Below are 22,188 nucleotides of genomic sequence, written 5' to 3'. Positions count from 1 at the left end.
CCACAACCCCCCCTCCCCCCACCCCACGCTCCCAATCACTGTCTCTGTGATCCTCCCCAGCCATAAACACTCTAACATATCTCTGCCTCTTCAATTTTTGGCTCTTATGCATCCTTGATTTTAATGGCTCCACTATTGGCAGATGTGCCTTCAACTACCTGGATCTCAAACTCTGAAATTCCCATCCTAAATCTCTCTGTCTCTCTACCCCATTTTTCTCCTTTAAGATGCTCCTCAAACCTACCCTTTTTGACCAAGTTTCTCCTTATGTGGCTTAGTGTCAAATTTAATGCTCCTGTAAAACGTTATGGGACATTTTACAAGTTAAAGCTGCCATGTAGATTCAAGTAGGTTGAGGAAGATAGCAAAGGTTAATTCTTTTCCTTCCAATGTGCATCAAGGAATGGAAGCAACCAATGCATTCCTCTGACCATTTATTCTTCTCCGAGCTGAAACAGCCCCTTTAAGTGACAACAGAAACCCTTTTCAGAGGCCTGCTGCCTGCTATTTTCTGGCCCTGCTAATGGCAAGATTCCACAGCCTGGACAAGAGGCTCTTTGTGAATGCCTAATGAGGGGGTCTCTAATGAGAGTGAACCATGAAAAGTGACAAAAAACAGCAAGTGACCAGGAAGGCAAATGGAATGTTGTTGTTATTGCAAGGAAAATAGAATATAAAAGTAGGGAAATGCTGCTACAACTGCACAGGGCCTTGGGGAGACTGCATCTGGAGTACCGTGTACAGTTTTGGTCTCGTTACTTAAGAAAGGATATAATTACATGAGAAGCAGTTCAGAGAAGGTTCAATCGACTGATTCCTGGGTTGAATGGATTACATTACAGACCAATCAGTTTAACGTTGGTGGTGGTGAAACTTCTAGAAACAATTATTGGGGATAGAATTAATAGTCACATGGAAAAATGTTAAAGGAAAATTGTGTCTAACTTCCAAAAGGCATTCGATACAATGCCACACAACAGACTTGTGAGGAAAGATATAGGTCATGGAATAAAGGGGACAATAGCAACGTGGATACAAAATTGGCTGAGATATAGGAAACAGAGAGTAATGGTTAATGGGTATTTTTCAGGCTGGAAGAAGGTTTGCAATGGAGTTCACCAGGGGTCGGTATTGGGACCCTTGCTTTTCTAGATATATATAAATCATCTAGATCTTGGTGTGCAGGGGACAATTTTAAAGTTTGCGGACGACACAAAACCTGGGAGAAATGTAAACTGTGAGGAGGACAGTGTAGAACTTCAGAAGGACATTGACACATTGGTGGAATGGGCAGATAGTGGCAGATGAAGTTTAATGTGGAGAAGTGTGAAGTGATACACTTTGGTACAAAGAATATGAAGAAACAGTATAAAATAAAGGATATTATTCTAAACGATCTGCAGGAGCAGAGACACCTGGGTGTAAATGTACATAAATCATTAAAGGTGACAGGACAGGTAGAGAGAGCTGTTTCTAATGCATACAGTATTCTAGGCTTCATTAATAGGGGCATAGAATACAAGGGCAGGGAGGTTATGATGAACTTATATAAGATGCTGGTTAGACCTCAGCTGGAGTATTTTGTACATTTCTGGGTGTCACACAATATAGAAAGGATGTGAACGCATTGGAGAGAGTGCAGAAAAGGTTTACAAGAATGGTTCCGGGGAAGAGACACTTCAGTTATAAGGAAAGTTTGGAGAAGTTGGTACTGATTCCCTTGGAGAGGAGAAGGCTAAGAGGAGACTTGATAGAAGTTTTCAAAATCATGAGGGCTCTGGACAGAGTAGATAGAGAGAAACTGTTCCTGCTCATAAATGGATCAAGAACCAGAGGGTACAGTTTTAAGATAAAAGCAAAAAACTGCGGATGCTGGAAATGCAAAACAAAAACAAAAATACCTGGAAAAACTCAGCAGATCCGGCAGCATCTGTGGAGAGGAGCACAGTTAATGTTTCGAGTCCTCATGACTCTTCAACAGAACTAAGGCAAAATAGAAAAGGGGTGAAATATAAGCTGGTTTAAGGGGGTGGGGGGTGGGACAAGAAGAGCTGGATAGAGGGTACAGTTTTGAAGTGTTTTGCAAAAGAAGCAAATGTGAGGTGAGAAAACTTTTTCACACAGCGAGTAGTTAGGGTTTGGAATGCACTGCTTGGAAGTGTGGTGGAGGCAGGTTCAATTGAGGCATTTAAGAGGGCATTGGATGATTATTTAAATAGAAACAATGTGCAGGGTTATGGGGAAAAGGTAGGAGATTGGCACTAAGTTAAAATGTTCAAAGAGTCAGTGCAGACACGATGGGCTGAATGGCCTCCTTCTACATTGTAACGATTCTGTGAAAATGAAGAAAGGTTGAGCAGGTTTGGTCCGTACCCATTGGAGTTTAAAAGAATGAGAGGTGATCTTATTGAGACATATAAGATCCTGCGGGGAACTTGACAGGGTAGATGCTGAGGGGATGTGTCCCCTTGAGGGGAAACCTAGAACTAGCGGGCACAGTTTAAAAATTAGGGTCTCCTACTTAAAGTGAGAGGAGGAGATTTTGTTTCTCTCAGGGGATCATTAATATTTGGAATTCTCTGCCCCCTGGAGCAGTAAAGGCTGGGGTCATTGAATAAATTCAAAGCTGAGTTAGACAGATTTTTGATCGACAAGGTTATGGGGGCAAACAGGAAAGTGGAGTTGAGACTACAATCAGATCAGACATGATCTTATCGAATGACAAAGCAGGCTCGGGGGGGCCGAATGGCCTACTCTAGCTCTTAATTCTTGTGTCCTTGTGAAAGTCGGCAGCATTAGCCCAGGGCAACAACAGAGAACATTACATTGTGCTGTCACTATCATGACAGGCCCCCCAAAGAAAACTTCCCGTTGCATCGCTGAATGCTGCTGTGCTGGGGAAAGGTGAGTGTTGCATAGAGGAAGAGATAGCCCTGGTGACAGATGCACCACCTCTTTTTTTTTGTTGGTGGGGGGAAGGAAGAAAAGAAGGAGTGCTCATATAGTGGGCAGAATTTTATAGCCCCCGTCGCAGTGGGCGTGGGGCCGTAAAATGCGGCGAGCCAATCAAAACTCCATTGACTTCAGCAGGAGGGGCTGTAAAATCCCACCCTGTGCCTCTCAGGACCTCAAGACATGATGAAGTGTTAAACAGCCAATGAGGCACTTTTGGAGTGCAGTTACATCTGTGATGTAGGCCACTGGCACCTCATCCTTTTCCCGATGGGTCTCCTACAGAGGTACCAGCCAGCAAGACATTGCAGAAGGACTACTGGACATCAGATATAATGGTATCTGGCTTCTGTGATCTCATCCATCTGTATGTCATCATCCAGAGGTTGCTATATTCGAAAATACCTTGAAGGGAGATGATTTGATTCATCAGTGTGGAAATTGAAGTTGGAATTGGGGCTAAGTTATTTTGAATGTTGAGCAGTGATAGTTACACATTTCTTAAAATGCATTGAACAACCCATTAGCATATTAAATACTATTGCAAATTACAGGATATTGTATTATTTAAATTGCAGTTGATAAATCTAATTAGTGGATGTGTTAATCGGCAGTCTCTAAACTGTTCATTGAAGACCAAGTTAATTTGCTCAAAATTAAGGTGAGAAGGTGTCTATACAATCTCTAAATTCTATGATAAATGAAAGTGCTTAACAGATTCTAAGGACCAGGGGGATGTGTCATCTCCTCCCTCAATTTGCAGACAACAGCAAAACCTTTTCCTCCACTTGATGGTTGCCAAGCTATCTCAAGCTGTTGCTAAGGACCGGTTTCTCTCCTGCTGCCGATTGAGAGGCAAAGATTGCCAGAAAGTCCTTCCCTCTCCCGGCCATCCCACATTGGTGTGGAGCTTTCCTGGGTGTAGACTGGAGACATTGTTGCACTGATTCTGTGCTCTCTGCATTGTGCATTTGTGGCACTCCAGGCAATTTTGAGTGTCTCGAGATGCTCATCTGATTGCTGTGAATATCTAGTTCAGGGTTCAGGTTAATAATTTAGAGGTAATTTTTAGTTCTGGGAAGATTAAAATTGTAAAGGTAAGGTAATTAAAATGCTGGGCTCTGGAGATTGCCAGAACACCTCAAGAAATGGCAGTTCAAAAAGTGACCCTTAAAAATGTTTATTTAATGAAGTCAGAGTTGAAGAGATAGAGTTCTCAAACAGCAGTGGGCTTACTTAGCTAAAGAACTGGAGATGCGATGTCTGCAATCCTTGCAGTAATGGCATTCCAGAGAGATTTATTTTGTTTTTGGAGGTAGAGCTAAATTGGTTCAACAGCATTCAGTGAACCCTGAAATGTTGAAAAGCCCATTTACTTAATCAGATCAAAGAAGAAATTGTAAATGAAGGATAAATAATCTAAAGGTTGGTTTGAGGACATCCCAGAGCATGCTACATCGTCATGGAGATGATGTGGAGCTTAGGGTGCTTCCTGTTTTAATTTTTTCTGGATGTTTGCTGAGAGAGTTAGTTACCATTTGGACCTTGTGTGGTTTGAAGCTCACTGAGAGAAGACAGCCAAAGTAAATGTTAGTTAGATAGACTTACACCATGAGCAGAGTAAAAAGCTAACTTCATCATAGACCATGTGGAATACAAATTAAGCTTGGTCTTTGAATTTTGTGAGAGAACAGAAACTGGAAGATTACCTAATCTGAAATTAGTGGAAGAATCTATAGTGGTCCTCAACAGAGTCTTGTGCTAAAGAAAGCAACAAGCAGATTATTTTGGAATCATTGTAAAAGTAACCAGAACAAGTGGCTGAGGCATCCACAGTCAAGAGAGGGTAAAGGGAAGTTTTATCTCTGAGAATAGCTAGAGTTGAGGTGAATTCTCCAGAGGACTGTCGCGTACTTATGGATACTCCCTACAGAAGTAAGTAACTTTAAGATTGATTGCGTGTCTTGGGGGAAGTAAGAAGTAAACTTGAGTGCATAACATATGTAGTTATAAACCACATTATTTTGTTAATAATGCTTGTTTTGTTTAATTATTCTATATACTTAAAAGTAAAATCTTGTAGCACAGTTCTATTGGTTAAATACGGTGTTTGCATTTCTCTTTAAATGTTAATAGTCCTTAACCAGATTATAGCATAATCCTTAGTGTCCCTTTGCCTTGTCAAGGATAGTTTGTTTATAGTACATGCAAAATGTGTGACCAAGCTTTCTGGCTTTTAATTAGCGAGGTTGCGTGAAAAACAGGGTGTTACCTGTAATTTTATTAATGCCTTTCTGTTGATCCTTGTTACTACAATGAACAAATGGTGATTAGACATTTTGACCAGTATTCTCCCTAATCAACTCTATCCTAATGTCAACAGCTCATTGTTCCTATTCATGATGCTAAAGAAAGACTTACATTTTGTCATAGAGCTAAGACCTTACACTATATTTTTTGAAATATACATATATGTAATTCATGGCTTCATGGCTACTCCCTACAATTAAAAAAAAACTGGATGAAGACTTTAAAAGGGCTGAAGCTATGTCTGACTGTAACCCTGCACAAAAGAATCTTCTGGCAATATCCGAGAAGCTGACACCTCAATATCTCTGAAGAGACACTAAATTCAAAGGGAATTATACAAAGGACTGGCCAATGGAGAATATCAGTCTGCTAGGTCAAAGGACCCTGCATCTTCCTTTGAAAGTTTTAATGGTTGGGACGTTAACAATCTCAAGATTCCAGACAAAGGAATATATATCCTTTGTCAAAGCCAAAGTGGACAGGTGGAAGTCATATGACATGAGCCCCTAGCTGGAGGAACCTGTAACAATGTCTTGCTGTATTGCCGTTTTCCATCTAGCAAGCAGCATCTCAGAAAAAGGGCTCTGTCCAGGTTGGAATACCTGTCCCCTCCCCCCGCACTCATCTGTACACTGTTTCTATGGAACATTTGAACTTTTGCACCAATGCCTACAAGACTAATTCATCACTACATGCCGATACCATAGTGGAAGTCATGTCTACTGGAAAAGTGTATCATTCAGCATCAGTCTTCAACCTGCTGACCTCTGTGAAAGAACACACCATTGGACTTAGATTCTGGACTCTGGGCTCACGTGAAACAAAAATTCTTTATTTTGTGGCCTTTGTCCTTTAAATCATTCTTTCTCTATCTCCCCCTCTTTTATTGTATGAGTGAGAAAGAAGGCTACATTGTGCCCCTCCTCTCGTGTTTGAGTGTGTACGAATAAGATACCCCCTCTGAGTTTATCTCGAGTTTGTTGTGGGGTTATTAATAGAAATCAGATCACACCAAAACTGAGGGGTTGGAAAATACGCCAACGCTTATAAAGCAGAGGAGTCAAAATCAAAACACCTTTCTGTTTACAGTGAGAGGACAAATCAGGCCTGTTTACATTAACGCCCCTCCGGCCTGTAACAATTTATAGGCCAGGGTTTTACGGCCCCTCCAGCCTGGTGGAATATTATGGTCCTGCCGAACTAAATGGAGATTGAAATGGCTCTTTGCGTCTGCTGGGGGGAGTCACACTGCAGTGGGGCTGTAAAATCCTGACCATATATTGTTTTACACAGCCACTGAATCTCAAATCGCGTTACACCCAATGAAGCACCTTTGAAGTGTAGTCACTGTTGTAATATGGGAAACCAGGCAGCCAATATGTGCACAGCAAGCTCCCACAAACAGCAATGTTATAATGCCAGATAATCTGATTTAGCGATGTTGATTGAGGGATAAATATTGAGCAGGATACCAGGGATAGTGCCATGGGATCTTTTACATCCACCCGAGCAGGCAGATAGCACCTCAGTTTAATCTCTGATCTGAAAGGCATCACCTCTGACAATGCAGCACTCTCTCAGTAATGCTTTGAAGTGTCAGCTTTTATTTTTTTGCACATAAGCCCTAGAGTAGGACTTGAACCCAGCCCTTTGTGACAAAAGTGCTACCAACTGAGCCACATGCCGAAAAGCTGAGGAGCGACAGCCTATTTGTGGGGGGGATTTCTAGGCAAAATGCTAGTCTGGAATCGACAGTTCGAAAGGGTATTCTTTGATTTTCTCTAACATTTCTGGGCTGGGCAAGAGAAAAAAATCACCCAGTGTCCCCACTGTCCAGGGGTTCCAGATGGAAAATGAGCAGCCACAGTGATTGGGTAATGATCAGACTCAGCTGTGACACCCCCAGCACAACCAAATCACATCCCAAAACTGCAAGTAATCCCTCACCCATGAATAATGGTCAGCTGTGCGACGTGACCAATGGGGAATGCACACCAGCATCAGTCACTGTCTTAAGGAGAGAGCGAGGAAAAATGACTGAATCTCTTACAGAAACCCTGCTGTATCGTTTGCAACATTATTAACCTTTGCAATCCAAATGAGCATGTGGCACATATTACAGGGCTTGGACACCAGGACAACCCTTTCACCCTAATACTCCCCAAAATTCCCATCCCAGCCAAGCTTCAAGCGACAGCATTTGTGCCAACTTCGGGCAGCGCACACAATAATACATCTTTGAACTAGGACAATGAAGTTCAGAACCTCAACAGGTCCTAAGCGCGTCATAAAGTCATAGGGCAGAATATCAGGACGTTGGGGGGTGGATGGAAGAAAAGTCAGTGTGGAGCCAACCCACTCCACAACAGCTCATCACCCCCCACCCACCCCCTTCCCCCTCCCACCACAAGCATGCCGGGCAGGGGCGTGTACAATGCAGCCCTTAGTGTTGTTTACAGCACAGGAGGAGGCCATTCTGCTCATCGAGTCCATGCCAGCTCTCCATGCAGCGATCCAGTCAATCTCACTCACCCACTCGATCCCTATAGTTTCAATTCTTTCAAGTGACCGCCTAATTTCCTTTTGAAATCATTGATTGGCTTCGCTTCCACCACTCTCGTGGGCCCCAAGTTCCAAATCATTACAACTCGCTGCTTAAAAAAGTTCTTCCTGACATTCCCCCTGCATCTGTTGCCCAAAACCTTAAATCCGTGTGCCCTAGTCCTTGTTCTATCAGCTGATGAGAACAATCTTTTCCTGTCCACCTTTTCCAAGCCTGTCATAATCTCGTACACCACTATCAAATCTCCCCTTAATCTCCTTTGCTCCAAGGAGAACAACCCCAGCTTTTCCAATTTATTTAACGAAACGTTAACTCTGTTTCTCTCTCCACAGATGCTGCCAGACCTGCTGACTCTTCCCAGCGCTTTCTGCTGTTATTTCAGATCTCCAGCATCCACAATGTTTTGCTTTTATCGCATATGTTCTGCTGATCACTCTCACATTATGTCCTGCCACTTCAAAGATAGATGCACACGCATTCCCCAAGGCTTTCTGATCTTGCACTCTTCAGAACTGTGCCATTAAGTCTATATTACTTCTCCCGATCTCCCTATCCTTTCTGCCAAAGTACATCACTTCACACTTCTCTGTACTAAATTTCATTTGCCACTGCCTGCCCATTCTACTAGATGATCCACATCATTTTGCAGGCAGTTTTTATCATCCTCACTGTTTGCCCCTCTAAGCTTGGTATTGCTCGGCAAATTTTGAAATTCATGTGTTAATCCTTGAATTGCAAGTGGGGTTATGATCAGTTGAGAAGGGGTGAATTGGCTCCCCTCTATTCAACCTCCTCATTTGGTCACAGCAAGGGTTAAAGTTTGTTTTTCATGAAGATATGCTTTTTCCAAATCAGGAAGTATTTAACTATTTATCATCAACATTTCAATGATTTAATGCAATGAAACACTTGAGGTTTGATATTGGCTTGTATTTATTTGAATGAGCTGTGACAGAAACCTTCCCTGATTGGGTTCCCAGCCGTCTTGACAATGCAGAGCTATCTACTAGGAGTGTCCCATGCAACGATGTGTTGAAGCGAGTGGATTTGATCAACAGGATCACTAAGGAGCCAATTAAACAAGGTTTTTTTTTAGTCAGAGATGGAGCAAATTTCTTGACCACTGACCCCGAGAAAAATAATAAAAATATGACGTCAAGCATTCAGCCCACACAACACATGCATACACACGCACATACACACACACACACCCACGCACGCACACCCATGCACACACAAGCACACACGCACACGCATACGCACACACACACACACACATGCACACATGCACAAACACACACACGCACACCCATGCACGCACAAGCACAAATGCACACATGCGTACACATACGTGCACACACACACACGCATGCACACATGCACATACACATGCATGCACACACACACACACACGTGTATGCACACACACAGGTATCAGAAATAAGGGGAGTTTGAGTCTAAGTAAAAAAAAAGGTAAAACAAAAAATACGGTTAAGTGTCCTTTGGTTGTCCTTGTGGCGTGGATTTTGAATACTGCAGCCGATTTGGGTTAGCTGGTTTCTTGGATGTGGTCAGATATTGAAGATGTTGCAATTATTATGAGGTCTTGGTTCGCTGGCAGGTCTCTGGTAGAGTTGGCTTCTCAAGCCAGGTGACACACTTATTCCAAGAGAGATAGAGGGAGAGAAGCAGCCTTCAACCTTTTTCTTCTGCTGAAAACTTCTTTGATGCCGCCTGTGTCACTTGCAATCTCTCTCTAACGGCTGGTTAATACTTCCTTGAAATACTTCACCCATTGTGTATTGCCAAGTGGTTTTTGGGTGTGTCTGCCCATGGCAGCCATTGTTTCAATATCCAGCACTTGGCATTTTTAGTGTCTCTTCCTTACACAGTTATGAGTTTTGATGGGTGTCTGGATTATAGGAAATGTCTCTCTCCTCACACTCCCCTAAGGGTGATTTATTTGTTTCTCACCTTCACCTTGGAATGTGGCTTTGCATTTTTAAGCAGTTTTCTCTGTCTAAGTTCAAATTGCAAAATTTCCAGTCAGTTGAAAATTGAAAAATCATATTTTCAAAAACAAAGGGGCATTGCCTCATGACAATGGGGCAATTTAATAAACCAGTGTCAGGTAATGCAATCTATGATTCCAAGACACTCATAAGTATTTTTTTTTCATGTACTGATTGGTGTGATGGAATTGGAATAGCAAATTAGATCTGCGACAGTGTGCAAGATCTCCCTAAATTGGGCATTGTGCTTCTTCAGAACCAGAAATTGTACCTTATCATAGTACCATCTGCAATATATTATGTTGGATCTTGTTCCAAATGTCTCCAGGGTCTATCAAGCCTCCACAGTGTCTGGAGTAATATTTTTATGGGGGAGTAGCGATGGTGATGGTGATTCGGTAGAGGTTAGACTTTCATTCCCAATTATCTCCTCCTCTGTGCACCCAAAGCTGCTGATGCATGCCAGGGTATTGTTCCACAATGGTTAACCACTAATACTCCAAATGGATCTTCTCCAGATGTGAGCCTGGACTGTTGGCAAGCTATTCAATGTCGGAGAGAACATTGTCCATCCCAACCCTATCCTCACCCACTATCTGCCCATGTACAGACTATGACAGGAATCAGTGGATAGGTTACAGGTGTGAGAGCACTGTCTGGCTTTCCATCGCTCTTCTCCAAGCTCACTCACACCTACAGCTGCTGAGTATAGGCTGTAATCCACCAATTCGGGACTGCTTCAGTGTAGGGGAACTGAATGGTAGTCTTTTGGACTAGTATTGCAGACCAATTATCCTGAGAATATAAGTTCACACTTCACCCTGGCTGTTTGAGAATTTGAATTCAATTTAAAGAAATAAGATGACTGGTGTCAGTAAAAATAACTTAGGAAGCTGTTAGATTATCATAAAAGCCCACCTGGTTCCCTAATATCCTTTGGGGAAGAAAACATGCTGCCCTCACTTGGTCTGGCCTAAATGTGACTCCAGTCCCACACCAACACGACTGACTCTTAACTGCCCCCACATACAATGGCTGGACAATACAACTAGGGCTGGGCTTTGTGTGTGAGTCCCACATCCTGAGAATAAATTAAAAATAACTTGGCACCTGACGGTTTCCTGGCCCCCACATCAGACTGTGCATTTACATCATAATCCATGGAGGGAAATATTCCCCCTTAAACTTAAAATTCTGTTGTTCCAGCTCCAGATATTACAATGATTATGCAATGGCTGGTAATATATCTAAAGAGCAGAGGTGGGCCACTGGTGAAACACAGACAGTTGAGGCCAATCTTCCCTCTAATTTCTGCTTGCTGTGCACAGCTGGCATGTTGCACTGCACGGTCCCTTTAAGAATGATGTTTGGCCCTATATACGCGCATCTTAACAGAAGCGTTCCTTGTGCATGGCCTGTCAGTTCCCTGTGCAACACATTCCCAAAGCTGCATGGCCGCACACCTACAGAGTTAAGAGAAAATATCGGCAGAGGTGGCTCAGTGCCTTGAAAACGCTCCTAAACATTCGTTTTATGGAACGATTCTCCAGGCATATCCGTCATTGAGATTTTCTGCTCATGGTACATAGCACTGGTGTTGCAGTGGTTGGAGTTTTCACTGCATAGAATGATATAGCACAGAAGGAGGCCATTCAGCCCATCATACCTTTGCCAATTCTTTGAAAGAGCTATCCACTTAGTTTCATTCCCCCTGCTCTGTACCTTTTCCTCTTCAAGTATTTATCCAATGCCTTTTTTGAAAGTTACGACTCAATATGCTTCCACTACTCATTCAGGCAGTAGATAAAAGATCCTTAGAAATCGCTGTCTAATGCTTTTTCCATCATCTCACCTCTGGTTCGTTCGATAATTTCCTTAAATGTGTGTCCTCTATTACTGATCCTCAAACCAGTGGAAGCAGTTTTTCCTTAGTTCCCCTTGAGCTGTTCTATTAAACAATCGCACATTGTAGAAAGAGTAATGATCCATAATATAATGACAGCAGGCCAATATTTATTTTCCTTGGGGTGTGAGCATCACTGGCAAGGCCAGCATTTGTTCCCCATCCATAATTCCCCTTGTGCCAGGCCATTGCAGAGGGTAGTTAAGAGTCAACCACATTGCTGTGGGTCTGGAGTCACATGTAGGCCAGACCAGATAAGGATGGCAGATTTCCTCCCCTAAAGGGACATTAGGGAACTAGCTGGGTTTTCACAACAATTGACAATGGTTTCATGTGCACCATTACTGAGATTAGCTTTCGAATTCCAGGTTATTACTTGAATTCAAGTTCCATCAGCTATGACAGTGGGATTTGAACCCTTATTCCCAGGACACTAGCCTGGTTTTACAGGATTATGAGCCCTGTGACATTACCACTATGCCACTCTCTCCCCCTAATACAGGGTCAGCTAAAATCCTAGCAACTATAGTGGAGTAGATTTTATAAATTGATGCTGCTGGCACAGGTCTTCACATGGAAAAAGAGCATATTGATATAAAAGCACCCTCTTATGGCCATTTGTGTCTGTATATCTGTATACAAGCAAACCAGAATAAACCAGTTCTGTTGGGCACTCAAAATCCATGTGTATGCGCCAGTGTTTTGTCCTGCAAAGATATTGCAATTGGGATTAATGTTTCTTGGTGGAAATTTATTTATGACAAACCCAATTTCCTGATGTCCACTCTGGTTGTTCAACCGTCTACATAACTATTCCGCAGCACCTTCATATGCTGCTGAAACATTTCAAAGCACTTTTTACAATGAGACACTGTAGAAGTGCCACGACTGTTATGTAAGTAAATGGGGCAGTTACACTGTACACTGCAATATTCCGCCATTGACAGTGAGGGACTAGATTTTACTGGGCACCCTGGTCCCCACCCATTTTTGGCTAAAAACTCAGGAGGGAGCCCACCCATAATCCTGATGGCTGTCCCACAACAATTTAATGCTGGGGGCCACGTTATTTGGTTTAAGCAAGTCTTCCTTCCCATCTCGGGAGGAAGCCCTGCCTTATTGAGAGCTGCCAGCCAATCGGATAGCTGGCAGCTCTGTAATCCCAACAGCGCCAGCCTGGAGTGGTGGCAACTGTTGGGACTGCAGGCAGTCTGAGGAGCCCGGGTAAGTCTGGGGACAGGTATACCAGTGAGACTGAGGTGTTGGGGGGGGGGGGGGAAGGGGGGGGCTGAGTTCAAGAGGCCACCCCCAATGTGGGGGTGGGGGGAGAGGGACGATCTTGGAGGGGAGCACCTCTGGTGGGCACAGGGGACCTGCAAAAGAGGTCCCCCCCATTGCCTGACACCAGCCTGAGCAGCTAAAGCGGCCCGGACTTATTGCATGGCGTGGGCCTCCCCCCACTAGTGGTAAAATACTGATGGCAGTGGGAATGAGGCCATTAATTGGTCAGTTAAGGGCCTTAACAGGATAAAGGGTGGGTGGACCGCCTAACGTCGTGCCCCATAACATTTCAGACAGTTTGGAGTGGGCAGGTGGGTAGATAGCGAGAAGGCTATCTGCTCGATTTTACGTGCTCCTTCACTTCCAAACCTGCCAGTGGGGGTGTAAAATCCAGCTCAAGATAGATGATTAATTAGCTTTTTGTGCTATTGGTTTTGAGAGAACGTGGATCAGGGTGCTGGGAGAAATGTTTGTCTTCTTTCCAGAGTGCCACATTATCTCCAATGCTCATCTGAGTAGCCTGTAGGTCAGCCATGACGTAGCGACAGCAATCTTGTCTCTGAGCCGTAAGTTTGTGAGTTTAATCCCAATTCTAGAGCCTCAAGCACACAATCCAGGTTGTCACTCCCACTGAGAGAGTGCTGCGCTACTGAAGGCTTCATCTTTTGGATGAGACATCAAACCGTTTCCCCTCTAAAGTGGACATAAAACATCACATGGCACCATCCCAAAGAAAACCAGAGGGCTTCTCCCCATGTTCTGAAGAGACATTTGAGACATGAGCTCTGCTTCTCGCTCCACAGACGCCGCCAGACCTGCTGAGTGTTTCCTGTGTGTTCTGCTTCTGAGTTTTCCCGGGTGTCCTGGACAACATATTCATCCCCAAACAAAATCAGTAAAATCGATTACCTGGTCATTTTCACATTGCTGTTTGTGGAATGTTGCTGTGCAACAGGTTAACAACTATGTTTCCTCCATTATGACAGTGACTACTCTTTAAAAGGTACATAATTGACATTAAAGTTCTTGAGGGTGTCCTGAATAGTGAAAGGTGTTACATAAGTGCAAGTCTTTCTTCTTTCTCTCTGACAGTTCCTTGGTTCAATGTAGCATCTGTAGAATCGCTACAGTTAACAGTCCATTGGAAACTATGCGTTTGTTCAGTACCTTTTATACACTTATGATGTCCCAAAATACTGCACAGCCAACAGATAATTTTTGAAGTGTTTTAACTTCAAAACACTTTGAAGTTTTGAACTTCACAGGTAGACAATTTGCAGACAGCAATGTTCCACAAACAACAATGAGATCGATGAGCAGTTCATCTGTTCTTGTGGAGTTGGCTGAACAAACAGTTTTTGAAAGGAAGTCATGTGATCATAACACAGACAAATATAATCAAATAAAGGGCAGGTGTGACTGTTACTGATATTAATGGCTGAATATTCAACACTTGTCTGCCACACTTTTGCCTGCCATTTTGAGGAGCACATTAATCTACGTTAAAATCTCTCCAAAAACAACAGAATGAGGAATGCGAAACAAATGCAATAAATTCCTTAATCATCAGCATTCATTTCCACTTGTTAGTGAGATAAACTTATGTTTCTTTTCACTTTTAAACTATTGGCTAAAGCCAAACTAGCCATAAAAGGTATATAGGGAACCAATCTCATCGATAGGTACAGATCAAATGCAAAGTGCCAAAGAGTACACAGTTATCAGCAGATCAACCAGATTTTTTCTGGAAGTCACAGAAACAATTTCAATGTTGAAGTTCTTAATATGGTTACACGTGGAAGGTCTTCAGCTTATGGGGAGAATTTTCTCCCCGTCGGGTGGGCCGGTCAGGAGCGGGCGTAGGCGGGCGTGGAGCCGATCGCCACCTGTGATCGGCTGCACGCCACCATTTTACGTGGGTGGTCCAATTAAGGCCTGCCCAGCGTGGCGTGCGTCCGGTAGCGCTCAGCGCTAACTGTGCAGGCAGGGGGGAGGACGCTGAGTCAGGGTCTGTGCACTTTCGCACATGTGCTCAAAAGAGCGCAGAAATCTCACTGAGGCACGGAGCTCAGGGAGATTAAGTTCAATTTCAAACTTCAAAATAAAAAAGGCTAAAAATCATTTACGCGGGTCTCCTCATGTGACACCGTCACGTGAGCTGGGACATGTTTATCAAATGTTTAAACAATGTTTATTAATATTTATTAATAAACTCTTCATAAAACCTCATCCCGCCCGTGGATGAGGTTTCATGAAAAATGCCAAGGCCGCCTGGGCTCTTTGCCCCTGCCTGTCAACCTTAAGGTTGGACGGGCAGCCCTGTCAAATTGGTTAATTCATTTATTAATGGCCTTGACAGGTCTTTGACAGTTTGGCGGGCACGCAGCCGACTCCAGTGCGGGCCCGCCGAGCGAAAGATCAGAATGACGCGCGGCGGTGTCGGGACACACGCCTGACGTCACCATGCATCATTTTACACGCCGGCGTCCAGAGCCCGCTCCCGCACACCGGACAGAAAATTCTTCCCTATGTGTTTGGCCCCATACGATGCATTGCATGGGGGGGCCGCGCAGAGGAGTATAACTAGGTGGGTTGGTGTGTGGATATGTCCCCACATTCCCACGACCATGGGGGCAGCTTGTTTCAAAGCAGCACCACCAGCAGTCGAGGTCTACAATGGAGTTGCACGTTTATAGTAATTATGGCTTTATTTAGTGTGCAATGTACCTTTAAGAATAATGCGTGTCAAGAAAGATCACATGATCTGTAGTAACCAATAGGAGAGTAGCGCACGCTGCCTCAGGAGTTAGTGCATTGAGATAGGGTTGGAGTTGAAAGCACATGTGTAGTTGCTGCTGAGTACCTTGTAAATAAATTTAATGTTTATTACTTAATAAATAAAAAAAAATATATAAAATAAACTTAATAAACCCAAGAAGTGTCTGCAGATCAACTCTATCAATAGTGGCAACTCAGCCACCCTTACAACAATGTTAAAATGAAAGAAAGACTTGCATTTACGTAGCGCTTTTCATATGGGGCATTCGTATGGGGCATCTCAAGGCACTTTGCAGCTGATGAAGTGTGTCTGAAAGGTAGGCACTGTTGCAACGTAGGGAACATTGTTCTCCTTCTTAACCTTTGAACTAAGCTGTACAGCCAAGGACAGGTGAGAGTAAACAGTTCTTAAAAAAATGGTGCAGCTTGCAAAAAGAGTAGTTAAACAATTAAAGACACGAGTGAGAAGTGGAATGACTCTTGATACCAGGCTTTGTCATAACGGCCAGAATATTGCGTCTCGTGAGCGGGCGCGGGCCTGACCAAACTGGAACAGGCATGGAATTGCGCGAGATGATGTCGGGCAAGCGTCCCGACGTCATCGGGCATGGATGCGCTATTTCGCTCAGCGGGCACACGCAAAAGTCGGAAGAGCGCCCACTGACATTTAAGTGGGAAATTAAGATAAAAACAAAAAAACTGCGGGTGCTGGAAATCTGAAACAAAAACAAAAATACCTGGAAAAACTCAGCAGGTCTGGCAGCATCGGCGGAGAGGAACACAGTTAACGTTTCGAGTCCATATGACTCTTCATCAGAACTAAGGAAATAGAGAAATGAGGGGAAATATAAGCTGGTTGAGGGGGTTGGGACAGGTAGAGCTGGATAGAGGGCCAGTGATAGGTGGAGGCAAAGAAGAGATTGCCAAAAATGTCACAGACAAAAGGACAATGAGTCGTTGACGGTGGTGATATTAGCTAATGAATGTGCTAATGGGGACATTAAGGGTAGCAAGCAGGACGAGTTAGTAGCTTGTTCATTAACAGCCTAATTGTCGGTGATTTTCCATGGCCCGGACGGGCCAATCGACCAAGTGGGCGTTACATTTTTGACAAAAACTCATCCGAGAGCGGGTGAAATCTCCATTAGGATTTAAGATAAAAAGAAATATCTGGGGACTGTTCTTTTTTTAATGAGGTGCTTTAAATGAGGTTTTTTTAAATTCAGGTGCTTGGTTGAGCTGCATGGACATTTTTTGCAGCATTTTAGTGTTTCCTTTTATTCTGTGGAGGTCTGCAGCTCCCTGAGGCAGCTGTCTTGCCTTGAGGGAGCTGAGTGGAAGTGCTCACCAGCACCCGCAGTGGCAACATCGTCATCCCGCGCTCTTCCCGTCCCCACCGGCAGCAGCTGAGCCTTTCTCAAGGTGCGTTTCAAGTTGGCTGGCTCTCAATTGGCCAACCAGTGTGAAAATGGGGTTGGGCGCCGATCGCAGTCGGGGAACGGTTTTCTCTCCACTCCCGGGCCCGCCTATCGCGCGCATCTGATGAGCGCAAAATTCAGGCCAATGTTTTGGGGAGGTGTAGCTATGCATGAAGGGCTGTGTGGGAGCACAGACATACGGTGTTCATATTGGAGGAAGAGGCACATCTGCAACAGCCACACCATCCCTCAGTTACACAACCACAATTTGTAGTTATAATTTGTACAACTACAAATAGTTGTACAGATGTATTTATTTGATTCAAGGCATTGCTTTGTAGTGCAACACACTGATTCGCATTCTGCTGAATACATCACCACAGGGAGTCATACGACACATAGATGAGGAGCTCTCAAGGAATCATATTATTCCTTTTTTCCTATCCTTTTATAGGATGTGGGTGCCGCTGGCAAGGCCAGTATTTGTGGCCAATCCGTAATTGCCTTTGAGCTGCATGGCTTGCAAGGCCACTTGCAGAGTCCACCACATTGCTGTAGGCCTGGAGTCACATGTAGGCCCGACCAGGTAAGGACAGCAGATTTCCTTCCCGAAAGGGCGTTTTTTTAAAACAACAATCAATGATAGCTTTATGGTCACCATTACTGAGACTAGCTTTCAATTCCAGATGATTAATTGAATTTTAAATTCCACCAGCTGCTCTGGTGGGATTTGAACCCATGACTGGGCCTCTGACATTACTACTATGCCTCTGTCTCCCCAATTCTTCAGTAAAGAACCCTTTGTTTCGTTTACCAATCATCGTCATGGTCACTGGTACATTTTTGTTAAGAACCAATAGAACAACTTCAAGGGGGAGGAGAATAAAGGTTATAAAACTTAAAAAGTTTGGCCTACCTGAGCGGGGATCCAAAACAGCAACAGAATTGCTCAATAACAAATGGTCAGCTTCGAGCTTACCTGTACAGGTGAAAAACTTGGACTCGCCCACACTGAGTTCCACTTTCCCCAGAGAAATTGTCACTTGAAGCACAGCTAAGATAGAAAAGAGAAGATAGAACACAATTTATTTGAATCTCTGAAGCTTAATGGAGCCCAGATTGGAGTCTGTCCCTCATTCTCTGCCAATGATTACCTTTCCTATCTTCCCCATATTAGATTCATACAGACATAACCCAAAACTCAATAACTCACTTTGTGAGGCTACCTGTGGACATGAGGGAATGGAATGCAAGCACGCAACCCTGAAAAGAGCTGGATTTAATGGAAATTGTGGAAAATATTATTCAGCAGACTGAACATTTGAGCTGATTTGAACGTTGGCAGTTACACAGATTGTAATAACATGTGGTCATGAGATCGGAGTGAAAAAAAAACTACAACAATTATCAACAATCAAAGAAAAAGTTTATATTTTGACACAGGCCTATCTTCAAAATCACTACTCAATATTGGTATTCCTTAAATTACTGCCTTACAAATAATGTTCTAACTACTACCACTAATTTCACCTCATGGCCCTGATCTACTCTCCTTTTCCTGGGTTCCAGCCATCACATAGACCTCTGCTTCAGGCTGCTAACCATCCAGGATGGTCCTGAAGTCTCTCTGAATTAAAGTTAACTCGTCCATTCATTGTTACGAGCAAAACCCCGGGAGAGAAATTGAAAAGATTGTGCCAAGTTTTTTTTGTTTTCCTTTTCTTTGAACACTTCATTTATTACTTGTAAAAATATTGGAGATGGAAAAATAGACTGTTTGATTAAAAGTTAGAGTCATCCAATTGGTAGGGAGTGAGCCTCAAGGATGGATCTGCTAGATGACCATTGGTGGGAGTGTGGGGGTGGGGCAGTTGGAGTTGGGAGATCATGTGATGAAACCTCCAGGAATACATGCAATCAGAGTTGGTAACCCCACCTCCGCTACCTGACCCAAGCGGCCATTCGTCAAGTACAAGTTGAAACAATAACAGCAACAACTCGCATTGATATAGGGCAGAATTTTACATTTGGCGGGCGGGCGCGCATTCGACACACCCAAGCGTAATATGACGCGCGATGACGTCGGGCGTGCGTCCTGACGCCATCTTGCACTGAAGCGATACTTCGTTTGTCGGGTGCACGCCGGAGTTGGCTGCGTGCCCGCCAATAATTGAAAGGCCTATTAAAGCCATTAACAAGCTAATTAAAATCAAATAAACGTTACCCATCCAATCTTACAGCTGGCGGGCAGGCGAAAAGGCCAAGCGGCCTTTACATTTTTTTAGGAAACCTCATCCACGAGCGGGATGAGGTTTCCTAAAGCAAATAACCATTAAACAAAAACCTTGTTTCGGAATTAAAAACATGTCCCATCTCAGGAGTCACATGAGGGGACATTAAAAATTTTTTTTTTACTGTCTTGATTAATTTTTTTAAGAAGTGCTTCAATCTCTCTGAGGCAGCTCCATGCCTCTGGGAGATTGAAGCATGCTTTTACACGCGTGTACAAACTGCACGCTACACCTGACTCTCCCTCCTCCCCCCACTCGCACAGGTAGCGCTCAGCGCTGTTGTTGGCAATCCACGCAGGGCAGGCCTTAATTGGCCCGTCCGTGTGAAATCGCGGTGCGGAGCCAATTGCATGCGGCAGTTGGCTTCCCGACCACCCCCCGCCTGCTCCCACCGAGCCCACCTGATGAGGGAAAAATTCTGGCCATAGAGCCTTTACCATCATTAAACATTTCAAGGAAATTCATAGGAACATTACCAAACAGTTTGATGAGTCACATAAGGAGACAGCATGAGATATGACCAAAGCCTTTGTCAAAGGTGTTCATTTTAAGGAGGACCATAAAGGAGGAGAGAGAGAGGAGAACAAAGAGGTGGAGGTGAAGTTCATGGGTGGAATGTTGGAGCTCAGTGCTCAGGTAACTGAAAGCACGGACTCCAGTGACAGAGTGATGAAAATGGGGCATATGTTGGGATATAATTCAGTTGTAAGGCAACAAGTTGAGCTTGATGTGAGTAACTTGCCCTTTTCAGCAGGGGTTCCGGATGAAGAGTGGAAAACTAGTATTAACTCCCCCCATCCTGCAATCAATGCAGGTGACTGAGGCTTGTTGTAGTATCCTGGGCTGAAGTCAGTTTTCTGAATACAGATTAGAGATTGAATCAAGGGCATTCTTTATTGGAGCGGTTAAGTAAATAGAAGACCATAATGTCACGAATGCAGTCTTGTACGATGGTTATGTCTTCAACCACCTCTTTAATTTTAAGGTAAAATGGAGTAATGAAGAGAGTCATGTGATCTGTTATGAGTTCTGCCCGACAAGAAGCCTGTGTGGCTTGGTTACCGTGTGGAATGGGGACCTACATCATGTGTTGTTGAAATGCACATGCCAGGTTTAATTCCTGAATATGCAATTGCAGACCTTCTGTCCCAGAGACTTTGAGCAGGAACACAGAGAGAGAACGAGTGAGCGCATAGTAGCTGCTGGGCCTGGAGAAGGGAAAAGCTGTTTCTCTGTTAGCTACCAGGCAGAATTTGTGTCCACTGGGCAAAGAGTCGGGACTCACAGCAATTTAGGGACACTGGAAGATTTGCCCTGGCGAGGCCGGGAGAAGAAATGACTGGAGTGGGCCATGCTGCTGAAAGTTGGTTCAGGAATTCTCAGAAGACTGAGAGAGAGGGGATCTTGTAGAAACCCTGGACATGGCAACTTGGTGAAAATAGATGAAGTTAGTGGAACCTGTTGGAAGCTGGGACTGACTTTAGACTGTTTCCTGAAAAGGCTGCAATCCCAGAGCAGGCATGCTGTAAAGTATATATGCGGCATGGGATTATCGGTTGTGTTAAGACATTAATAAGGGTTATCTTTTCTGTAGTTGAGAGGACTAGTTGCCTACGAAGTAACATTTAGTCGATTTTGATTTTAGTCTGTTTGATAACAGTAAAAATCTTAAAACTTGAGATCTGGTGCAATTTCTTTAAGTCGGTCATCGAGAATTCAAATCTCTTGTCTAAAGTTATTGGTTTCTATAGGGATCGAAACAATAGAAATGGAACAAATTTTTATAAGTGAACATGACATTTTGGCTATGGAGGAAAATGGAAGGAAGGCAGGGAATTAGGTACGGCTATTTCCGTCCTTATCTTCATATGCAGATATAGTCATCCACAAGTGTGTCAGCACAGGGTAGTCTGAATTAAATATATATGAGTTCAGATGCAGTTACAGAATTGCAAGAGCCTATTGTATCATTTCACTTGTTCCTTGTATCATTTAATGTTCCTTACTATTATGTTCACTAACTAATCAAAGGTCACAAAATCATATGGCATAGAAAAAGGCCACTTGGCCCATTGTGCCCTTGCTGGTTCTTGGAACTATCTAATTATCCCATTATCCAAAACTCATACACATAGCCCTGCAAATTTCTCCTTTTCAAGCGTTTAAGCAATTCTCTTTGTAAGTTACTATTGAACCTGCTTCCAGTACTTTTCCAGGCAGTATATTCCAGGTCATAATACCTTGTTGTTTTAAAATAAAAGTTCTCCTCACCTCTGTTCTGGTTTTTTTTTGGCAATTATCATAAATTTATGTCCTCTGATTGACAGCCCTCATGCCCTGAACGCCTCATAATTTTGATCACCTCAACTGTGGTGGGCGATCATCTGCCAGACTTCGCTGTCAAGTGATTCAACATAGAAAGTGCTTGTGTATGCAGGTTGGTGTTGGTGTGATTGGACTTAATTATTGACTACGATGACAATTGAAACTTCAATATGGCCAAACATAAATTATCCCCAATTGGAATGGGCAGTCAGTGTTGCCAGGCACCTGTACATATGCTGGCAGCCACGGCGAGTATAAATAGAGGTGGACTTGCTAAGCGCACAGAGGAAGCAAGCATGAAGACAGCAGCTGGTCACTGAGTGCAGCTAATCACAGACAGTGAGCTTGGGGATTT

General features: G+C 43.6%; 1 protein-coding gene across 3 annotated transcripts in view; it reads right to left on the bottom strand.

The window, feature by feature from the left end:
• ncam2a (neural cell adhesion molecule 2a) overlaps window positions 1–22,188 on the bottom strand; it is a 1,392,794-nt gene that overhangs the window by 435,637 nt on the left and 934,969 nt on the right. For all 3 annotated transcript variants that reach the window (XM_078560368.1, XM_078560369.1, XM_078560370.1), the window contains exon 2: window positions 18,197–18,271. In XM_078560368.1, coding sequence (XP_078416494.1) covers window positions 18,197–18,271 — 75 coding nt within the window. The remainder of the gene's footprint in view (window positions 1–18,196; window positions 18,272–22,188) is intronic.

Source organism: Cetorhinus maximus, chromosome 16 (assembly GCF_964194155.1).
Source record: "Cetorhinus maximus chromosome 16, sCetMax3.hap1.1, whole genome shotgun sequence".
Classification (NCBI taxonomy): Eukaryota; Metazoa; Chordata; class Chondrichthyes; order Lamniformes; family Cetorhinidae; genus Cetorhinus; species Cetorhinus maximus.
This window is presented reverse-complemented; position numbering and strand designations above follow the sequence as displayed.